Source organism: Ambystoma mexicanum, chromosome 1p (assembly GCF_040938575.1).
Source record: "Ambystoma mexicanum isolate Mex_15411 chromosome 1p, UKY_AmexF1_1, whole genome shotgun sequence".
NCBI classification, from domain to species: domain Eukaryota; kingdom Metazoa; phylum Chordata; class Amphibia; order Caudata; family Ambystomatidae; genus Ambystoma; species Ambystoma mexicanum.
This window is the reverse complement of record NC_090921.1, coordinates 742,754,148-742,772,548: the sequence shown is the minus strand read 5'-3', so window position 1 is coordinate 742,772,548 and position 18,401 is coordinate 742,754,148. Positions and strand designations below refer to the sequence as shown.

The 18,401-nt window shown below is 46.3% G+C and overlaps 1 protein-coding gene across 2 annotated transcripts in view; it reads left to right on the top strand.

Moving 5' to 3' along the window:
• LOC138580052 (methanethiol oxidase-like) overlaps window positions 1–18,401 on the top strand; it is a 489,426-nt gene that overhangs the window by 131,611 nt on the left and 339,414 nt on the right. For both annotated transcript variants that reach the window (XM_069650290.1, XM_069650292.1), the window contains exon 2: window positions 17,347–17,400. In XM_069650290.1, coding sequence (XP_069506391.1) covers window positions 17,347–17,400 — 54 coding nt within the window. The remainder of the gene's footprint in view (window positions 1–17,346; window positions 17,401–18,401) is intronic.

Here is an 18,401-nt window from a genome sequence, read left to right as displayed (position 1 = left end):
AGGACTTTAATATTACATTTGTTAGTCTAGATATGGCTCATCCCCATTGATAAAGGACTGTGATGAGGAAGAGGTACAAAGTGTTTTTGCTTCATTTAGAAAACTCTGCAATTTAATTGTCCTTAACTAATGCCACACACAACACACTTTGTAATTTTCAACAATGCCTGACTTGGCAGAGATTACTATTTTGCAATTCAATACATACATGCCAGTATTCCTATTTTTCACATTTACATTGTGTAATGCCTAAGAACGACACACAGTTATTTTGTATTCCACATTTGTATTGTTTTTAATAGATGTCTTTCCACCATTCCATGTTGCTAGTGATGGCGCTTTATGATCAATGTCTGCTACTGCATTATGTCATCCCAAATCACATTGGGCAATGAGAGCCATCTGCTCCCATCTTTTTGGCTGCTTTAGTCACTGTCAGATTGTATTCCTGACCTCCTGCTATAGGGCATCACCCACAGTGGAGTAACATGAACACATGAGGTTTAAGAGACGGAGCTGCAGGTAATTGCGTAGTACAGTCATTTATCATTTGCTTGACTTTCAGGGAACTGCTTGAGCAGCAAGATGGACCACAGGATTTAATGTCCCCAAAATGTTTTCCTTGACAGGAAGAAGATGGTTTGGAGTCTTCTGCCCTGGCATGCATTTTGTGACCCACCTCTTGTTGCAAGGGGGTCCACTTGCCCAAAATCCTGTCCCTGCATCCAGAACAGTCTCTAATTGTTCAAAGTTCAGAACATTGTTGACCCCCAAAACAACTCTTGTTCTGCCATAAATTGCCAGGATGGGGTGCAGAATAGAGTGTTATTGCTTTACAGGACACTCCCATCCTGGATGGGAGGAGAGTGTCAAGGGAGAAGAAAAGAGGAAAGTTAAGGGGAGTTGAGCCCTAGAAGCCTGACAAAGGATATTGTGATGCACCATCCAGTGGTGAATGGTACTCAGGTAGTCAGCCATCCTGGAGGAAAGCTCTGGGGTACATTAATGAATCCCAGAACTTTACTCTGACCTATACCGTATAGTATAGTGAGCGGGGTGTTGCAGGGGACACCACTGCAGCCCCCAACTTTTTTTTTTCTTTTTGTGCTCAGGTGAGCAGCAGCAGTGCCTCCCACAACACCCCGTTCACTATTGTATACAGTATAGTGAGCGGGGTGTTTTCGGGGGACAACCCCGCAGCCCTCAGCTTTTTATTTTTTTTAATTTTTTGCTCAGGTGAGCTGCAGGGTGGTCCCCCGCAACACCTCGCTCACTATAGTGAACGGGGTGTTGCGGCGGACACCACCACAGCCCCCGCCTTTTTTTTTTATTTACCGACCCACCAAAACACATAGCACAAAAAGTTCAAACTTTTGGTAGTTCAAACTTTTGGTGGTATGTGTTTTAGGTCTTTTTGTAAGGTTGGTAAATTATATTCGGACAGTTCGTCCTATTCCGTTGAAGCTACCGATAACAGAAGGCCTTAGGAAATCCGCAAGAAAAAGATCAAAGTGGTCATATAGGGGTCTAGCAAAATCCCCTGTACAGTCAAAAGTCTTTGACCGACAAACCAATGGAAAGCCAAGGGAAGTGAATCCTGCATAGTAAGAAAGTAGAAGGAACTGAGAGGCTGGCAAACGTGAACCCGACGGCGGGATGCCTGCAGAACAGGGCAAAGCATGATGCCCTGATGATCATTGTGTTGACAAGAGTGAACCCGACAGAGGGATGTCCACAGTGGATTGTTTAAAAAGACATTAAGATTTGTGAATGCGAAAGGTCAAATTGTTTAGGAATTAAAGCCGTAGTGAACCTGACGGAGAGAGGCAAACATTCGAGAAGGGTCTGAGCCCGGAAGAGGGGGATCCAGGGGTGAAAAGCCATCACCCAACGACATGTGAATGTAGCAGATTAAGGGCCTCATTACACGGTATGCGGTAAGGGTTTACCGGTACCGGTAAGGGCACCGGTACTGGTAAACCCTTACCGCCTTACTACGGGGTCCCTTTGCCGGACCCGACCTCAACGGCTGGTTTTACCAGCCATTAAGGAACAGGCCCGCAAAGGGACCTTGGTGCTAATTACAGTACCACAATTTGCGGTACCGTAATTACCTCCTTCCCATTCCCATTGAGCCCTATGGGGGCAAAAATGGGAATGCGGAAGTGCCGTGGTGAATGGGGAATTACCGGCCCCGCTCACCTTGGAGTAGGCCGGTAATTCCGCCATCCACCTAGGCAGACACAGTAAAATACCGGCGGCAACACCGCATACCGTGTAATGAGGCCCTAAATCTTTTCGAATACAAGCCATAGTGAACCCAACGGAGGGAGGCCGACATTCGAGAGGGCTCTGAGCCCGGAAGAAGGAGACCCAGGGGTGAAGAATCATCACCCCTGTGCAATCAGAAAGGAACTTTTGTTTGTTATTTTGAACATATCAGGCCCTCAGAAACAAGAAACCTAACCACCACAGGTCCTTATATCGCTAGGAACTTTTGTGCATCTGAGCCCGATTTGGGGCATCCAGCTCACACAACCTACATGCGGAAAGGAACTTTTTGTTTGTTATTTTGAACACGGCAGGTCCTCACAGGCAAGAAACCTTTTGTAGAAAAGAGACTTAACCACCAAAGGTCCTGATGCCTGAGAACAGAACTGTCGTCTTGTGCTGGGAAAGCTCAAAAGTGTGCTGTGCTCAGGAGTCCCGCCTTGTCCCGTGCTCAAAACATGGAGAAGGGAGACCCCCGGCTACCACATCCTGACTTATCATTTGTGAACACTTCTTTCTTTCTTGTGAATCCTATCCCACACTCTTTTTTTAATTTAGTTGTAAGGATTGGCAATGTTTTTCTTTTAGTATTGGCCCTTTTATTTGACAAGACGCCACTACAACTGCCTTATTATTATTATTTGATGGTCGTAGCTTGCTCCCATCTTAGATTTAGGTTTAGATTAGCCGTTTTTCCAACCTGCATATACAGTTTAATAAACACCCTTGAACTGTGATCACTTGTGTCTGTCTTTACTGTTGCCACCATGAGTTCCTTACAGGTGGCAGTGTTATCAGTTAGAAGCATCAACGCATGTGGGTTGTTGCTGAGCTGTCTGTGGCACTCCGAAATAATTTCCTAGTTTTAACTATTCGTTAGCTTTAATGTTGAAAATAAATCATGAAAACTGTTGTATAGTGTGGCCGTGGAATGTGGAGTGCTGCAAACGTATTCAGCAAATAAACAAGTTGGGACTTATTCACTGTGAACGGGTCTTAATATCATTGGCAATAAGCTTTCAAACTGTACAGGCAACCCCCCACCCCCAGCGACAGGACTGGTGCTGCCACTTCGGCAGGCCCTGCTGCCATAGGAGAGAGGGCAGACCGGTGCTGCAGCGTCACCAGGCACTGTTGCAATAGGAGAGAGGGCCGGCATTGCCTTGGTTGGTGGACTACGATTTTGGCTGATTTCCAAATTGATGAGCCAGCGAGGGCTGTCACAAATCGGCTGTTGTGCAGGAGCTGCAGAACCCGGCTGTGCGTGCTGCAGGAGGACATTAGAGGAGTGACCCATTCAAATCATGCCCACACCGTGCCGTGGCCTTGCCTAGCAATCTAGTGTTAGCCTAAGGACGCAGCAGTGGCCGAAGAGAGTTACGTTTCACTGCTATCGCAATCCATTTACGTGCAAGCGACACGCTTACAGGTGTGTGATTTACTCTCGACCAAGGGAATACCGTGCCTGTAACCTGAGGGCTGGATCTTGATTTTTGTTGGGGTGCTGCTCCCTGGGATATTTTAGGGAGGAATTGTAACGTTTCACAGAGGAATTGTAATGTGCTGCCAAACCTCCTATGAAATGCAGTTTGTACTATTGGAGGATGGTGGTGCCTAGTGTCCCTGGTCCACCAGTCTTTATGGCTTCACCATGCCTGGTCTAAATCAAGTGGACCCAGTGGAAAAAGGGGTTCATGCTCTACTTGAGGACTGGATGTGGGAATACCTTTGCCACAGACAGAAAGGTGTCACTTCTAATGCGCTTCTTAGGATACGAAGTGCAACATCTTTTTGAGAAAATGCCAAGTCTAGGTGGTGCTGCAGAGTCTGAAGCAACACATGAGTTGGATGTGGCTATGTTAAAATTAGATGCTCATTTTATACCTAAAACCAGCACAATATTGGAGAGGTGCAATTTTGATGCCCGGGTGCAAGAGAGTGCTAAGAGCATGGAGGAATATAAGAAGAAGATGTTTCATCTGCTGGTGTGAAATTTGGTACAAATCAAGTCCCTGAGGATTTAATTGACCCTCAATCTATAATGCAAGACTTATATGAGTGCTTGCAGTCAGCAAGTGGTCTGGATACATCTCCAGAATATGAATTTAAAAGCCTGACCAGGCTGAGCATGCTGATGTGGGATATAGAACATTGATGAACAGGGTAACTGAATTAATGGGATGGAGTAGAAATTCACCTATCAGGGGGATGATGTGACTGACATCCTTTCAGGAAGACCTCAGTAAGACCCCATACTTCCTTTTCATGTAGCCTTACAAAGGAGGGTTAACACTGAATGGGAAAACCCTGAATCTATTCTGGCAGTAAATAAAAAATATGTGTCAAAATATAGACCCTGTCATCAGATCCCGAATACTTGAGTAAACACCAATCACCTGAAAGTCTTGTAGTTCAGGCAGCTATGTCTACTAGAAATGCTGCATACCCTACAATTCCCCCAGATAGGGATGATAAAAAAAACTGATGCATGTTCCAGACATATTTTTATGCCAGGGAGTATGGCTTTATGATCCACAAATGTTACTTGGATCCTTGCAAGATTTACATATACCCTGTGGGACTGTATGTCAGCGGCAGCTGAACACATCCCTGAAGGTGAGGAACGTGAAGGGTTCTTGTCCATAGAAAGGGATGGAAATGAGGCTTCAGGGGAATCCTTCAATCAGGTTTGGACATAGCTGACAGTATCAGTAGGTCCATGGCGTCTAGTACGGTGCTACGCAGATATGCGTGGCTAAGGAAGTCAGGTTTTGCACCGGATGTGCAATCCAGTCTTCTCAATATGCCATTTGACGGCTCGAGGTTGTTTGGCAGCAAGGCGGATGAAAGTTTGGAGAAGCTGCTGACCTCCAAAGCGGCAGCAAAATCACTCAGTGCCGCTATACGACAACCTCAACAACGCCCCTACACAGGCTCATCTTCCTGTAGGGGTCGCCCCTTTCGATTTCATTCCTCATTTGGAAAAGGAAGGGGACAGGGCAGTCAAAGAGGGCAAAGGAAATGTCCTCGTGGGTGAGGAAAAGGTACTAGGTCTGACCCAGCAACGGCAACTGCCCCTTCAGCCACTGCTGCAGCTGCCGCAAAACCACTCTGAGGTTTTGACCCACAAGACCCCAGTGGGAGGAAGGATTTCACAGCATCTGGAAGAATGGTGGGGCATTACTTCAGATGCTTGGGCACTGGAAACAGTATCCCAAGGTTACTGCCTTCCTTTTCAAAAGAAAACTCAGAATCACCTGCCGGGATACAACTCTGTTAAACGTCCAGACCCACTCCTGTTGCAGGAAATCTTAACCCTGCTGCAGAAAGGTGCAATAGAACATGTAGCTGTAGCGGAGAGGAACAAGGGTTGGTATTCCCCGTATTTCCTCATACCAAAGAAGGACAGAGGATTGAGACCCATCTTGGACTTGAGAAGCTTGAACAAGTTCCTCAGGAAGGACAAGTTCAAGATGGTCACACTTTCTCAGATCCTTCAGGCTCTCCAACTCCAAGACTGGTTGGTATCATTGGACCTTTAGGATGCTTACTTTCATGTGCCAATCCATTTCAAGCACAGAAAGTACCTGAGGTTCGCGATTGGCAATTCTCACTATCAGTTTCGAGTTCTGCCTTTCGGGTTGACCTTGGCACGAGAGTTTTGACCAAGTTGATGGCGGTAGTGGCAGTGAGTCTCAGGAGAGGGGGGGATACAAGTCTACTCCTACCTGGACGATTGGATGATCACGGCACATTCTCCAGAACAAGCCCAGGAACATCTGTCCAAGACCTGCCACTTCCTTTACAAACTAGGCTTTTCTCTGAATTTAAAAAAGTCAGACATGATACCATCTCAGAAACTCCAGTTTATCGGAACAGTCCTGGATACTTATTTGGGCAAAGCCTTGCCTCCCAAAGAGAGAGCTCACCACATTCTGCAGATGATAATAACATTTCAGAATGCCCAGTATCTACCGGCCTTCACTTTTTTCTCAGGTTGCTCAGTCTTATGGCATCCTGCATTTTTCTGGTGCCAGAAGCCAGATTGAGGATCCCTTCAATGGGCCCTCAGGACTCAATGGTCCCAATTTTCAGGGGAAATGTCAGGTCTTTTGCAAGTTCCAACCAGAGTAGCAAAGGATATGCAATAGTGGGCTTGCAGGGAACATATCCTCAGGGGAAAATCTTTTTGGCAACCTTGGCCGGAGATAACAGTAGTGACGGACGCCTCACTCACAGGTTGGGGAGCTCACACCAATGAGTTGGCAATCAGCGGTCGTTGGTCTCCATCGGAGTCCAACCTACACATCAACCTATTAGAGCTGGGGGAAATCAGACTAGCACTGAAGGCCTTCCTGCCCTCCGTATGGGGAAAGAATATCCTGATAATGACGAACAACACTGTGGCCATGTGCTACCTCAACAAGAGAGGAGGAGTAGGGTAACTACCACTGTGCAGAGAAGCAATGCAGCTCTGGTTCTGGGCAATACAAGAAGGGATCTCTCTGTCGGCAGTTCATCTAGCCGGAGAGCAAAACACAGCAGCGGACGCTCTGGGCAGGCAGAGCACAGTCTCCCACGAGTGGGAACTAGCTCAAGAAGTCCTTCAAGAGATCTTCGCCCTTTGGGGAACCCTGCAAGTGGATCTGTTCGTGACCAGTGTCAACAGGAAGTGCGAACTGTACTGCTCAAGGGAATTTCCTCCGAGAGGAGCTCTAGGGGACGCGTTTGTAGTGGACTGGGAATTTCCACTTCGGTATACATTTCCTCCAGTCCCTGTGATCCCTCAAGTAATCAGGAGGTTGAGAAAGTTCAGGAAAACCATGATCCTAATTGCCCTGGATTGTCCCAGGAGAACGTGGTACCCAGACCTTCTGGACATGTCCATCTGCCCTCCAATACGTCTTCCAAAAAGAGAGGATCTTCTCTCGCAAGAGGAAGGTCACGTTCTCTATCCAGAGGTCAAGACACTCAATCTTTACACATGGCTTCTGAGAAGCTGAGATACAAGGATTTGGACCTTCCAGATGATGTCATGGAGATCTTGCTTTCGGCCAGAAGGCCAGCAACTAAATCTCTGTACCGGTGTCGTTGGAACAAGTTCAGTAACTGCTGCAGAGATAAGAATGTGGACCCGTTTCAGTGTAATATTCCCACAATATTGTCTTTTCTGTTATACTTGGCTAATCTAGGGCTCCAGGTTGGCACGATAAAGGGTCATTTAGCAGCGCTATCTATTTTCAAGTGCTCCTCAGAGGAAGAATCTTACTTCAAGATACCTTTTGATAACTCAATTCTAAAAGGTCTAAATAATGTTCTTCCTCCAAAACCTTTTCATGTACCTGTGTGGGACTTAAACTTAATACTAAAGTTCCTCACATGCACATTCTTGTCTGTTAAGGCTCCTTACTTTAAAAACAATACTTCTTGTGGCAATTACATCAGCCCGCAGGGCAAGTGATTTGCATGCACTTTCTAGCGGGCCTCCTCACACCATCTTTTATAAAGATAATGTTGTCCTTAGGGTAAACCCCTCTTTTTTATCAAAAATTGTCTCAGATTTTCACCTGTCACAAAAAATAACACAGCCTACATTTTACCCTCCTCCTCACGCAAGTAAGGAAGAGGAAAGGCTACATAGATTAGACCCTAGAAGGGCTCTCCGCTTCTCTATTTCAAGATTGGCAACTTTTTGTGGGATACACTGGCCGCAAATTGGGACTGGCAGTGGCTAAGCAATCATTATCTAGATAGATAATTTTGGCTATAACTGAATGTTATAGATTGGCTGGGAAAGATCCTCCAGATGGGCTGAGGGCTCATTCAACCAGGGGCATGGCGACTTCAACAGCACTTCAAAGGGGGGTGTCCCAGTGCAAGATATTTGTGCAGCAGCCACATTGTCATCCATGCACACTTTTATAAAACATTATGCTCTAGATTCGACTTATTCACAAGGAGGTCTTTTTGCTAAATCAGTACTTCATTCTGTACATGACTAATATTTCTGTACTTCGACCTCCGATACAAAACTGCTCTGGGAGTCTATCCAAGATGAGGAATACGTGGGAGGACACAATCCATTCGAAGAACAAGTTACTTACCAACTGTAACATTCTTTCAATTGGATGTTCCTCCCATGTATTCCTCATCGACCCTCCCAGCCTACCCCACAGTACAGTTTACGTGGTTTACACTCAAAATTCCTTTTAGGCTTGGGTCAAAAGAGGCACGCCATCAACTACAATCCATCGGCTACAATATACGAAAAAACAGAATTGAGGCCAACGGGCGCGCTCGAGGCATTTATACAGCGGATGACGTCGGGGCTCGATGGATGCCGCCGAGGGACATTGAGGCCACAACCTCGAGTGGAGTGCCCTCTGGTGGAGAGAGAAACAATTTTTCTTAAGCAGCAAAGCTGAAGGTAAGGATATATCTAAGATGATGAATACGTGGGAGGAACATCCAATCAAAAGAAGTTACAGTTGGTAAGTAACTTGTTCTTCTGCATCAATGGTAACATCACCCCTGTATCACCACACATCAAAACACTTGGTGTTTATCTCGATGCAGAGCTTAATATGCAGAAACATGTGAAGGTGATCGCCTCATCCGCAGCCTACTCCACCAACCTTATCAATCCCTCCAGAACATTTCTGACCACTAGCAACTGCCTCACTCTAGTGAGGGCCATCATTGGTAGTAAATTAGACTACTGCAATCCCATCCTTGCAGGAACCCCGCACAAAGACCTTAACAAACTACAGTTGATTCAGAACAACTCCCTCAGAGCAACCTGGGGCCTGAAATGTTCAGACCACATCTTGTGCGCAAGACGTGAGGCACACTGGCTACCCATCAAAGCACGGATAGAGTTCAAAATCCTGTCCATCATGCATTGCTGTCTCCACAACACCGTCCCCCCACACCTCACCCACCGCATCTCCAAAAAGTCACACAAACAGCATGCACTTTTCATCGTCCACCACTTTCCAAACCTAGATTTAACAGAAGGAGAGCTAGCAGATCCTGCTTCACCTCCATCGCCCCCACTCTTTGGAACACCCTACCACCCTGTGTACAAGATGAACCCTCCTACCCCATCTTCTTCAAAAAAATAAAATCGACATTGTTTACCAAACACCCCTGAAACTGACACCTGAAATGTACCGTCCTCAGCATTGATCTACAACTCTAACATGTATTACCTGTGCATTGCCAGAATCCTACTGTCTGTAACATTAACAGTATTTCTACTACCTATGCTGTAACTTTTTAGTGCTGTGCTACTTCAAGGTCTGGCCGCTATGAACAAATGAAACAAATAAATAAATAAGGTCAATTGCTCCAAGTGCAAGAAATGAGGACATTACACCTACAATTGAAAGAATTCTAAAGTAGAGCCCAGCACAAAGAAGGCGTTTTATGTATCGGAGGATGGTGATGATTCATCTAAGGATGGAGAGGATGAACACGTCAACATGATAACAGTCAACGCATTGGGTGGACAGGATGAGGAGGGCTGTGAGAGTCACAAAGCAGAGATATGTGTAAATGGGAGAGGGGTGCGTATGATGGCTAATTCGGGGGCTGAAATATCTTTGATGTCCAGGAAGGTTTTTGAGAAAGTGTTGGATTGGGAACGTGGAAATGTTATGTGCTTCGGCATATTAGTCCAGGAGGCTACAATTCAGTCAAAATTTAATTGCTCTGATATTTCCTGACTGAGCTGGAATTTAAGGGTAGGAAGGCAGAAGGGAAAATATATGTGATGAGGAAAGGGGCAACGTTATTAGGTTGGCAGGAGCAGAAGAAACACAAGATAAGGTTAGATCCCAGCACAGAGGAGCAGGTTCTACATGTGAACAATTTGGTTTGTGAACGGTATAGTAAGATGTTTGCGAAGGGTATCGGGAAGTTGAAGGGTATGAAGCATCACATTGTCCTTAAAGAGGGTAGTGTGCTGGTTGTATCAAAATTGTGAACTGTGCCATTAGTTCCGATGGGAGAATGTGAAGAATGAGTTTAGCAGGTTGAGTGAGATGGGTGTGATTGAAGGTGCAGGAAGTGTTCAGGGGATTTCTCCCATGGTGGTTGTGAAGACAGGTGCATTGTGCTGCATTGTGCTGGAGAGGCACCCTTTGCCAAATATGACAGAGATATTAGCGAGGATTGGGAAAGGAAGGGTTTTTACAAAGTTGGACATGGCCTCAGCCTATCGTCAGGTGGAACTGGCGGTGGAGTCACGGAAGCTGATGGCGTTCATCACACATGAAGGTATTTTCCAGTTCTGAAGGATGGCGTTCGGTTTGCTATCGCCGTCTTCGGTCTTTCAGAAAGTTATGGACAAGCTGTTTAAGGGCTTCAGTTGTTTGTTTGCTTCCAGCGTGATGTGTTGATTTGTAGTGAGACGCTAGTGGAACATGAGGAGGTGTTGGATCAGGTGTTGAGAATTTTGGAAAGAAGGGAATGACATTGAGGGAAGAGAAATGTGTTTTCAGGAAGGGATCGGCAGAGTATTTGGGACATGAGATTTCAGCTGCTGCAGTGAAACCCAAAAGGGAGATGATGGTTAGTATAAAGAGAGTGGCGGTGCCTAAACCGAAAGGTGAACTGCGATTGTTTCAAGGAATTATTGAATTGTATCAAAAATGTGTTAAGAAGTTTGCAGACAAGGTGGGGGAGATGAGAAAACTGTTCAGGAAAGGTGTTGATTTTGTGTGGAATGAGCATTGTGATGAGGAATTTCAGTCAATAAGAATGGTAATTGATATAGCAAAGGTTCTCAATCAGTTTGATACAAAAAAGGGGTCAGTAATAATGGTAGATGCTAGCGATGTAGGGATCAGAGCCGTATGGTCTCAGTTAGATGGTAAGGACAGTGAGAAAATAATTGTTCATATGGCAAGGGTGTTGCGGGGTCCGGAAAAGAGATATTCAGTCTTTGGAAAGGAGTCGTAGGCCTGTCATTGGGACGTGGAAACATTTTGTAATTTTGTGTGGGGTGCTGAGTTTGTCCTATGGATGGATCATAGACCACTGAAAGCGATTTTGGAGTCGAAGGGTCTGGACAAGGATTTTAGGCACGTGGCAAGTTGGGTGGCGAGGATTCAAGGACATGCGTTCAGCATGGAAATCATTCCAGGATGGAAAAAAGTGTTGGCAGATCACTGGTGTAGGTTAGGTGGGCATGAATAAGGAGGAGGCTGATGTGATGAAAATGGTCTTCGCAGCACATGATGGTATATTAGGGAAGGCAGAGTGGGAGAAGACAGTAAAACGGGACATGCATGCATAGTGCAGTTTGTAGAGACACAGTGGCCGGAGAAGTGGAAACTTGTAGGTGAGGAAAGGGCCTATTTGGAGGTTACGGAGGTGTTAAGTGTTGAGGGTGGCCTTTTCTACAGGTGGGGTTGTGTGGTGCCTTCATTTCTGAGGAGGGAGGTTGGTGAAAATTGACCCTGAGGGACACATATGTGTGATGATGACGAAAGTGGTTTTGAGAGGGGACTAGGTTTGATCATGAAATTGAGCGGATGTTGGGCTAGTGTATTGAGTGTGAAAGAGATGTGGGGCAATCTTGCCATGGTTGTACTGGGTCCCACGGCATTGCAGGAGGTCCTGGCAAATTTGTCTTGGTGGTTGTAGATATGATGTCGAGGTAGGTTGAGTTTAAGATTATGAGGGAAGCAAATGGTGGGGCGGCTGTGGAGTTCTTGCAGGAGGTCTTTGAGAGAGAGGGGCTGCCAGGAGGTTTGTTGACAAACAACGGAAGATAGTTTGTCGGGGGTACTTTTGCAGAGTATCTGAGGAGGTGTGGGGTTTTTCACAAAAGAACTACACTATAACATCCATAGTGTAATGGAATGGTGGAAAGGGTAAATGGGTGCATCATGGATGCGATATGGATGACTAGAATGTGTGGTGGAGATACAAAGTTGGCTGTGAGAGAAAGGCTATATGTGCTCAGGATGTCCCTGCATGCTGCCACGGGGGTTAGTCCATTCGAAATGATGAGGGGTAGGAAGGGAAATATCAGGATCTCGCCTCCATGTTTGGGGAGGGTGAAGGTGACCGACTGTGTTGTGGAGGAGGTTAGGCAAAGGCTGGATGGAGAAAGTAGTGGGTGAAGAGGGAGAATGAGTGGAAGGGTTGGATGGGTATTGAGGTTTGCCAGGGTGATTGGGTAAGGATTAAGAGGGGTGTTGTGAGAAGGGGGATCTGTTATATACAGACCCTGTCCAAGTGGAAGAGGTTTTGAAGGATGCAGTGGGAGTCAGAGGTGGGCAGGTGTGGAATTTTGGTAGGGTGGTGATTGTGAGGAGAGGTATAGTGTAAGTGTGTGATGGAATAAGGAGGGGAGATGTGTTGTATAGTGCTGCAGTGGATTGTGGAGTGTTGGGGGTGATCATGCTCGGGGCATATGGGAGTTCCAGTGTTGTTAGTTTTTTGATTGGCGGAAATCGCTGAAGAAGGCTGGAGGCTGGGCGTCACAAGCTGCAAACTTATTCAGCAAATAAAGAGGTTGTGATTTACTCACTGTATACGGGTCTTCATATCAAAAACATTGGGGACATAGGGCTTCAATAGGAGTACGGCGGTAAGCGGGCGCTATTTCTGCCAAGCGGAAATAGCGTTACCGCGTGACCTGTGGTGCAAATAGTGCTGAATCACAACATAGCGAGCACACGTTTTGGCCCCCGGCGGTAACATTAAATAGCGCTATCGCCCGTTGCCAGTGCTATTAGTGGGGGGGAGCTAGTTGTGCTTGGGGATCAGGTGGTAGCACACCACGATGAGCTACATGGGTCGAGGCAGCGTAACGCATCCGCCCAGTGCCAGACAGCCATCTGGCACATGATCAGTGAGAAGGTGTCAGCGGTGTCTATCGTCCCCTGGGACGGCAAAGACTGCCACAAGCGATGGAATGACCTATGGGTTAGGGTCCAGGGGCTGCTGTCCCAGCATCGGCAGGAGAGCCTGGCACCTGGTGGAAGGACTGTGGCGCCACTCGCACTAACTGCATGGGAGGAGAAGTGCAGCTCTGTGCTGGCCATGGAGGCCATGGATGGAGTTGGAAGCGGGTGCTGGCAGCCAGGAGGCAGAAGGTGAGTGAACCCCCCAACACATGTGCATGCAACAATGACAGCCTAGCACCGGATGCCCCAGTGGTCAGACCCAGGACCCTCCAGGCAGCAAGAGGAGACCTCCAGACCCTTTTACATCTTTCAAGAACCAGACCTACATCTACTACCACTAGAAGACATCGCACCTGCAGGGTTTTCTTCCTCAGAGGGTTTCCCTGGGGGTTCTGTTCTCACCCCTCCATGGAACGGAGTGGGGGGCACAGTACCACTGGGGATTTCTTTCACTTCTACTAGACCAGCAGCTGATTCAGGTCAGTGCAACGATTCTTTCTGGGTCTTTTGGTCCCGTGCAAGAAACTTGTTTTCACAGTGATTACAGTTCATTACAGTTAGCGACGCCCACTCTTTGCACTGACATGGATCAGATGCAGCAATTGGTTGCAGCAGTTCAATCCATGACCCTAGAAGTGCACGGATTGAAGCAGGAGAACGCTGTATCGTGCCAGCAGATGGTAACGGCTCCACAAAGTTTGGAACAACCTTTACCCAGCGGTAAGTTTGATGGGAATCCCCATAAACTCAAGGAATTCCTGGAATCATGCACTGTTCAATTCACATTTAAGGCCTCTTTCTTTCCCCACAGATAGGGATAAAGACGAGCACATGATTTCCCATCTTACAGAATCCGCTCTAGCCTGGGCTACTACATTGGTTACAACCAACAATCCCATTCTCGACTCTTACACAGCCTTTTCCAATAGTCTCAAAACCAGGTTCGATAGGCAGCAAATCATGGTAGCCTCCCAGGAATATCTCCTGGACTTTAAACAGGGAGCGCAAGATCTCCTTACGTACATAACCCGCTTTAAATAAATGGCAGCCGATACAGCATGGCCGGACGATGCATTGATTACTCTCTTCCGGAGGAGTCTCTCAGAGGAACTAAAAGATGAGGTGTCCTGAGTCCCCAGACCTATCAACCTAACATAAATGATCACGTTGGTTATGCAGCTCGATTATATTCATTTATTTTTTTATTTTGCATTTTTAAAGCGCACACACAGCCCGTGGGCATCGTGGCGATGTTACAGGAATTGTTTGTTTTTTAGTTTTTTTTGTCTTAGTTGCATATTTATAACGCGCTTACACACCCAGAGGTTTCTAAGCACAGACCTGGGGATCGAACCTGTGTTGCTTCGTTGCCGCTGAGCTATCCTCCCCGGATGTATGTTACAGGAGAGACATAGTGAAAGGCGGAGAGGAAAGATCCATCGCCCATTTTCTGAATCTCCTATGCAGGCATCCAAACCCGTTACTTCCGAAGAACTAATGCAGTTGGATGTGGTCTGTGGTCCTTTGACTCCCGAACAACGAGCCTGCAGACAAACTTTAGGGTTGTGCATGTACTGTGGTTCTAAGGATAATTCTGTCTGGAAATTCCCAATCTCACCTCCACGAAAGTCGGGAAATGCCGGAACCCGGTCATAGGGGGAACTGTGATCCGGGAAGATGCCTCTGGTTCCCCTAAATTCAATAGCACCACTCCTGCAATTGACACCCCAGACACCCCCATGATTGCTCTCCTGGTATATTGAAGTCGGGCGACTCTGTTATAGAACAAGTACCCGCCTTTGTGGACAGTGGAGCAGCTGGAAAATTCATGGACGATCACTGGGTTCTGAGCAGGGGTCTACATCGTGTCACCAAGAAAATGTCCATCCCGGTAGAAATAATAGATGGCAGCCCTCTCACCTCAGGCCCCATCCGGGAACAAACATTACCACTCCAAATGTAGGTGACTACACATGAGGAAGAAATAACTTTCGACATAATCAGAGCAGCTCACTACCCTGTTATCCTCAGTCTTCCCTGGCTCAGGGTGCATAATCCCTTTATTAATTGGACAGCAGGTAATTTTTTTATTGGCTCGGAATACTGCTTAACCTATTGCCTTTCCCAGGGCTCATTGGGGTTCTCTTCTCCCTTTTACTTTTCTAACAACATAACGGCCAACCCTACCATAGTTAACCACATATCCGAGATCCCAGGACCATATCAACAGTATCAAGACGTATTCTCAACAGTTCAATATTCAGAACTGCTCCCTCATCGAAGGGATGATTGTACGATCAACTTGATACCGGATCAGCCCCTTCCCTTCGGATGCATGTACATCCTCTCGGCCAAGGGAAAGGAGGTCCTGAGGGACTATCTGCAGACTAACCTCCAGAATGGGCTGATCAGCAAGTCGGCATCCCCTGTCGGGGCTTTGCTCTTCTTCATCCTGAAAAGAATACTTGGGAGCACTGTTCCTGCATAGACTTTAGAGGCCTCAATAAAATCACTTTCTGGGTCTTTTGGTCACGTGCAAGAAACTTGTTTTCACAGTTATTACAGTTAATTACAGAGGGAAAGCATGGTCCATAGAGTGCACACCAGCAATCTGTTCACAGGAGATAACGTGCTAGTAAAGAACAGGTCCCTGCCAAAGAAATTTGCCGTGGCCAATGAACCACAGCCCTCGACAATATTGGACAATGACCATGGCATGGTGACCGTGAGGAAAGATCACGAGACAGTGACGAGAAATGCATTGCACTTTCATATAGTGCCATCCACCATGTGGAAGGAGGCTCCCTTATCAAACACCCAAGCTGATGCCCGGATGAGACATCCTCCCAGAGACACCAACAGGAGAGCGAGAGAAAGGACCTGCTGAAGCGATGGACGATCCTCCAAGTTCCGTACAGGCCTCCCCAAGCTCCTGCCAGAGGAGAGCAGAGGATTAGGATGACTCCCATGAAATCCCCTGTGAAAGCATATCACTGTACTCGCTGAGAGAGAAACCGCAGCCGTCCATAAAGCTGAGGGGTTTCGTCATGCATGGAATATATCAGCAAAGTGTGAGTTAAATGTTGTTTGTCTCATTATCCGAGTTGGGGAGAGATGTGGTGTAGAATAAGGGAGACTGGAGCGTCATGGCGCAGCACGTCATGATGCGGGTTAATGAATAAAAGAGGCACAGCCCACTAAAACAGGACCAGTGCCAGTAATGTGTGCAGGAATTGTGGAGGAAGCATTGAGGCCTTGCGTGAGGTATACACGAAAAGTATGATGCTAGCGGTAATGTATGCCTTGGAAAGCTTTCCGGAAAGACATGTGGAATGGTTGGAACAAATAGAGGGCAGACTCTTACGATCTAAATTAGGAGTCCCCCAGTCAGTCCCGGTAGAGGCCTTGTGCCTCGAACTGGGCTTAATTTCACTGAAAACGCAGTGGAAGATTGCTTGGTACCTCTAATACATAAGAACAATGCATAAAGTACAGGGGGCCCCTATTCCAAGAAACACGTTGGTCGACCACTCAAGATGGTTAACTGGGAAAGCCAAAGGAACACTGATTAATCGTGTATACGCCGAGTTAGGCTCTACACTTATTACGCACTTTGACAAAATAGATCTGGTACTAGCAGAGGCAGAAGACACAGATCTGTTTAAAAAAAAACTCAAGTTGAATTAATTTTATAATGACAAAGTGGAAAGCGTGGAACAAACATGGCTATTTAAGTGGTAGGAGATTTTTACAGGAATGACAGAAACGGGCAAGAAAGCATATTGATCTCTCTGCATGATTTGGTTAACAAGGCCGAATGTGATCCCCTAAATATGGGGTCTGTAACCTGTGCCCCGCAGATATTTTGTACTATAACTCACATGATGCCTCAATATTGACTATTCTGCATAGGGCTGATGAAAGTTGTGGTCCAAAACACCTGGAGAACCAAAGGTTGCAGACCCCTACACTACATGAAGGGCAAGCTAAAAAGGGCTAAAATCAAGGGAACAATCTGAAAGTGAATACACTATAAGGGGAAAAAGGTGTAGATGCCCATAATGCTGCAAAATGATTATGCTCTTATTGTAATGTGATGGATATTGATGGACCTGCCTTGTAAAATAATTTTCTGTTTCTCTCCACTCCAAAGCCAATTGTGGAGCATGTGGACCTGGCTATAAGACCCCCCAGGATGCCATGAAAGGTATGTGGTAATGTATTATTTACACATTGGTTAAAACTTTTTAATGGCAAATAAAATAATAAGTTTTAACATTGCAAACTTAGAGCAATATAGCCACCCGTAAACCTGGTTAAATCTGTGTTACCGTCCCACGAGGTTGCAAATGGAAAATATAATGAACTGAAGTGCTGTGATTACCTTTATGATAGTGATCTTCCAGGGTCGGTCCTTGAGGTTGTCACCAGCAGCACCAGGGCTTTCTCTAAGAACTGCAGACCATGCTCACATGGATGTAAAACACGCAAGATAGGGTCCTTTTTTCTGGTAGCTCAAACACACATGTGTCCACTCATGCTGCTAAAGGCTCTTTTAATACCTTCTCTGTAGTTTCGGTTGCACTAGCGGTCCTTGGTCATTTTCTGGAGCCACTCTGTAGTAGTATCGTAGTCTTTCCACTGCTTCCTTTGTAGTAATTCCTAAGGTATTCAAAGCAGTAGATACCTTAGCTGAATAATAAAAACCTTTAATTCCTCTAATGATTCGTTCACAAAGACAACAGTGACATAATGGCTTCAGGCTCACCATGCAGCGAGTAAGCTCCAGACATACCCCCTATCGCAGTGAACACCTACTCTTGAGCTATGTCTCCTCTTGGCGCTGCACCCCATAGAATACAGTTGAGTCCCACTGTAAAAGGGGACCCTCTACTTCATCAGCCTTGGCATCTGTGGACTCTGACACTGGAGACAAGACAAAGGAGGACAGACACCCGGGCACAAGTTCACAGCCATCTTTAATACAGGTGCAGAAAGACATTCTGGAAGGCCACCAAGCTCCTACAATCAGCATGAATTAAAGATTTGCATGAATACATAAGTCTTATTTCAATGACGTTATGTATTCATGCAAATTCAGGATACATTTCTAATTGGTTCTCTTAACTAGAATATAAGTCCTCCTTGTCTTTGATTGGTTGGCTTATATGCCACTCACAAAGCCCACATTATCTCATCTTGGCACGC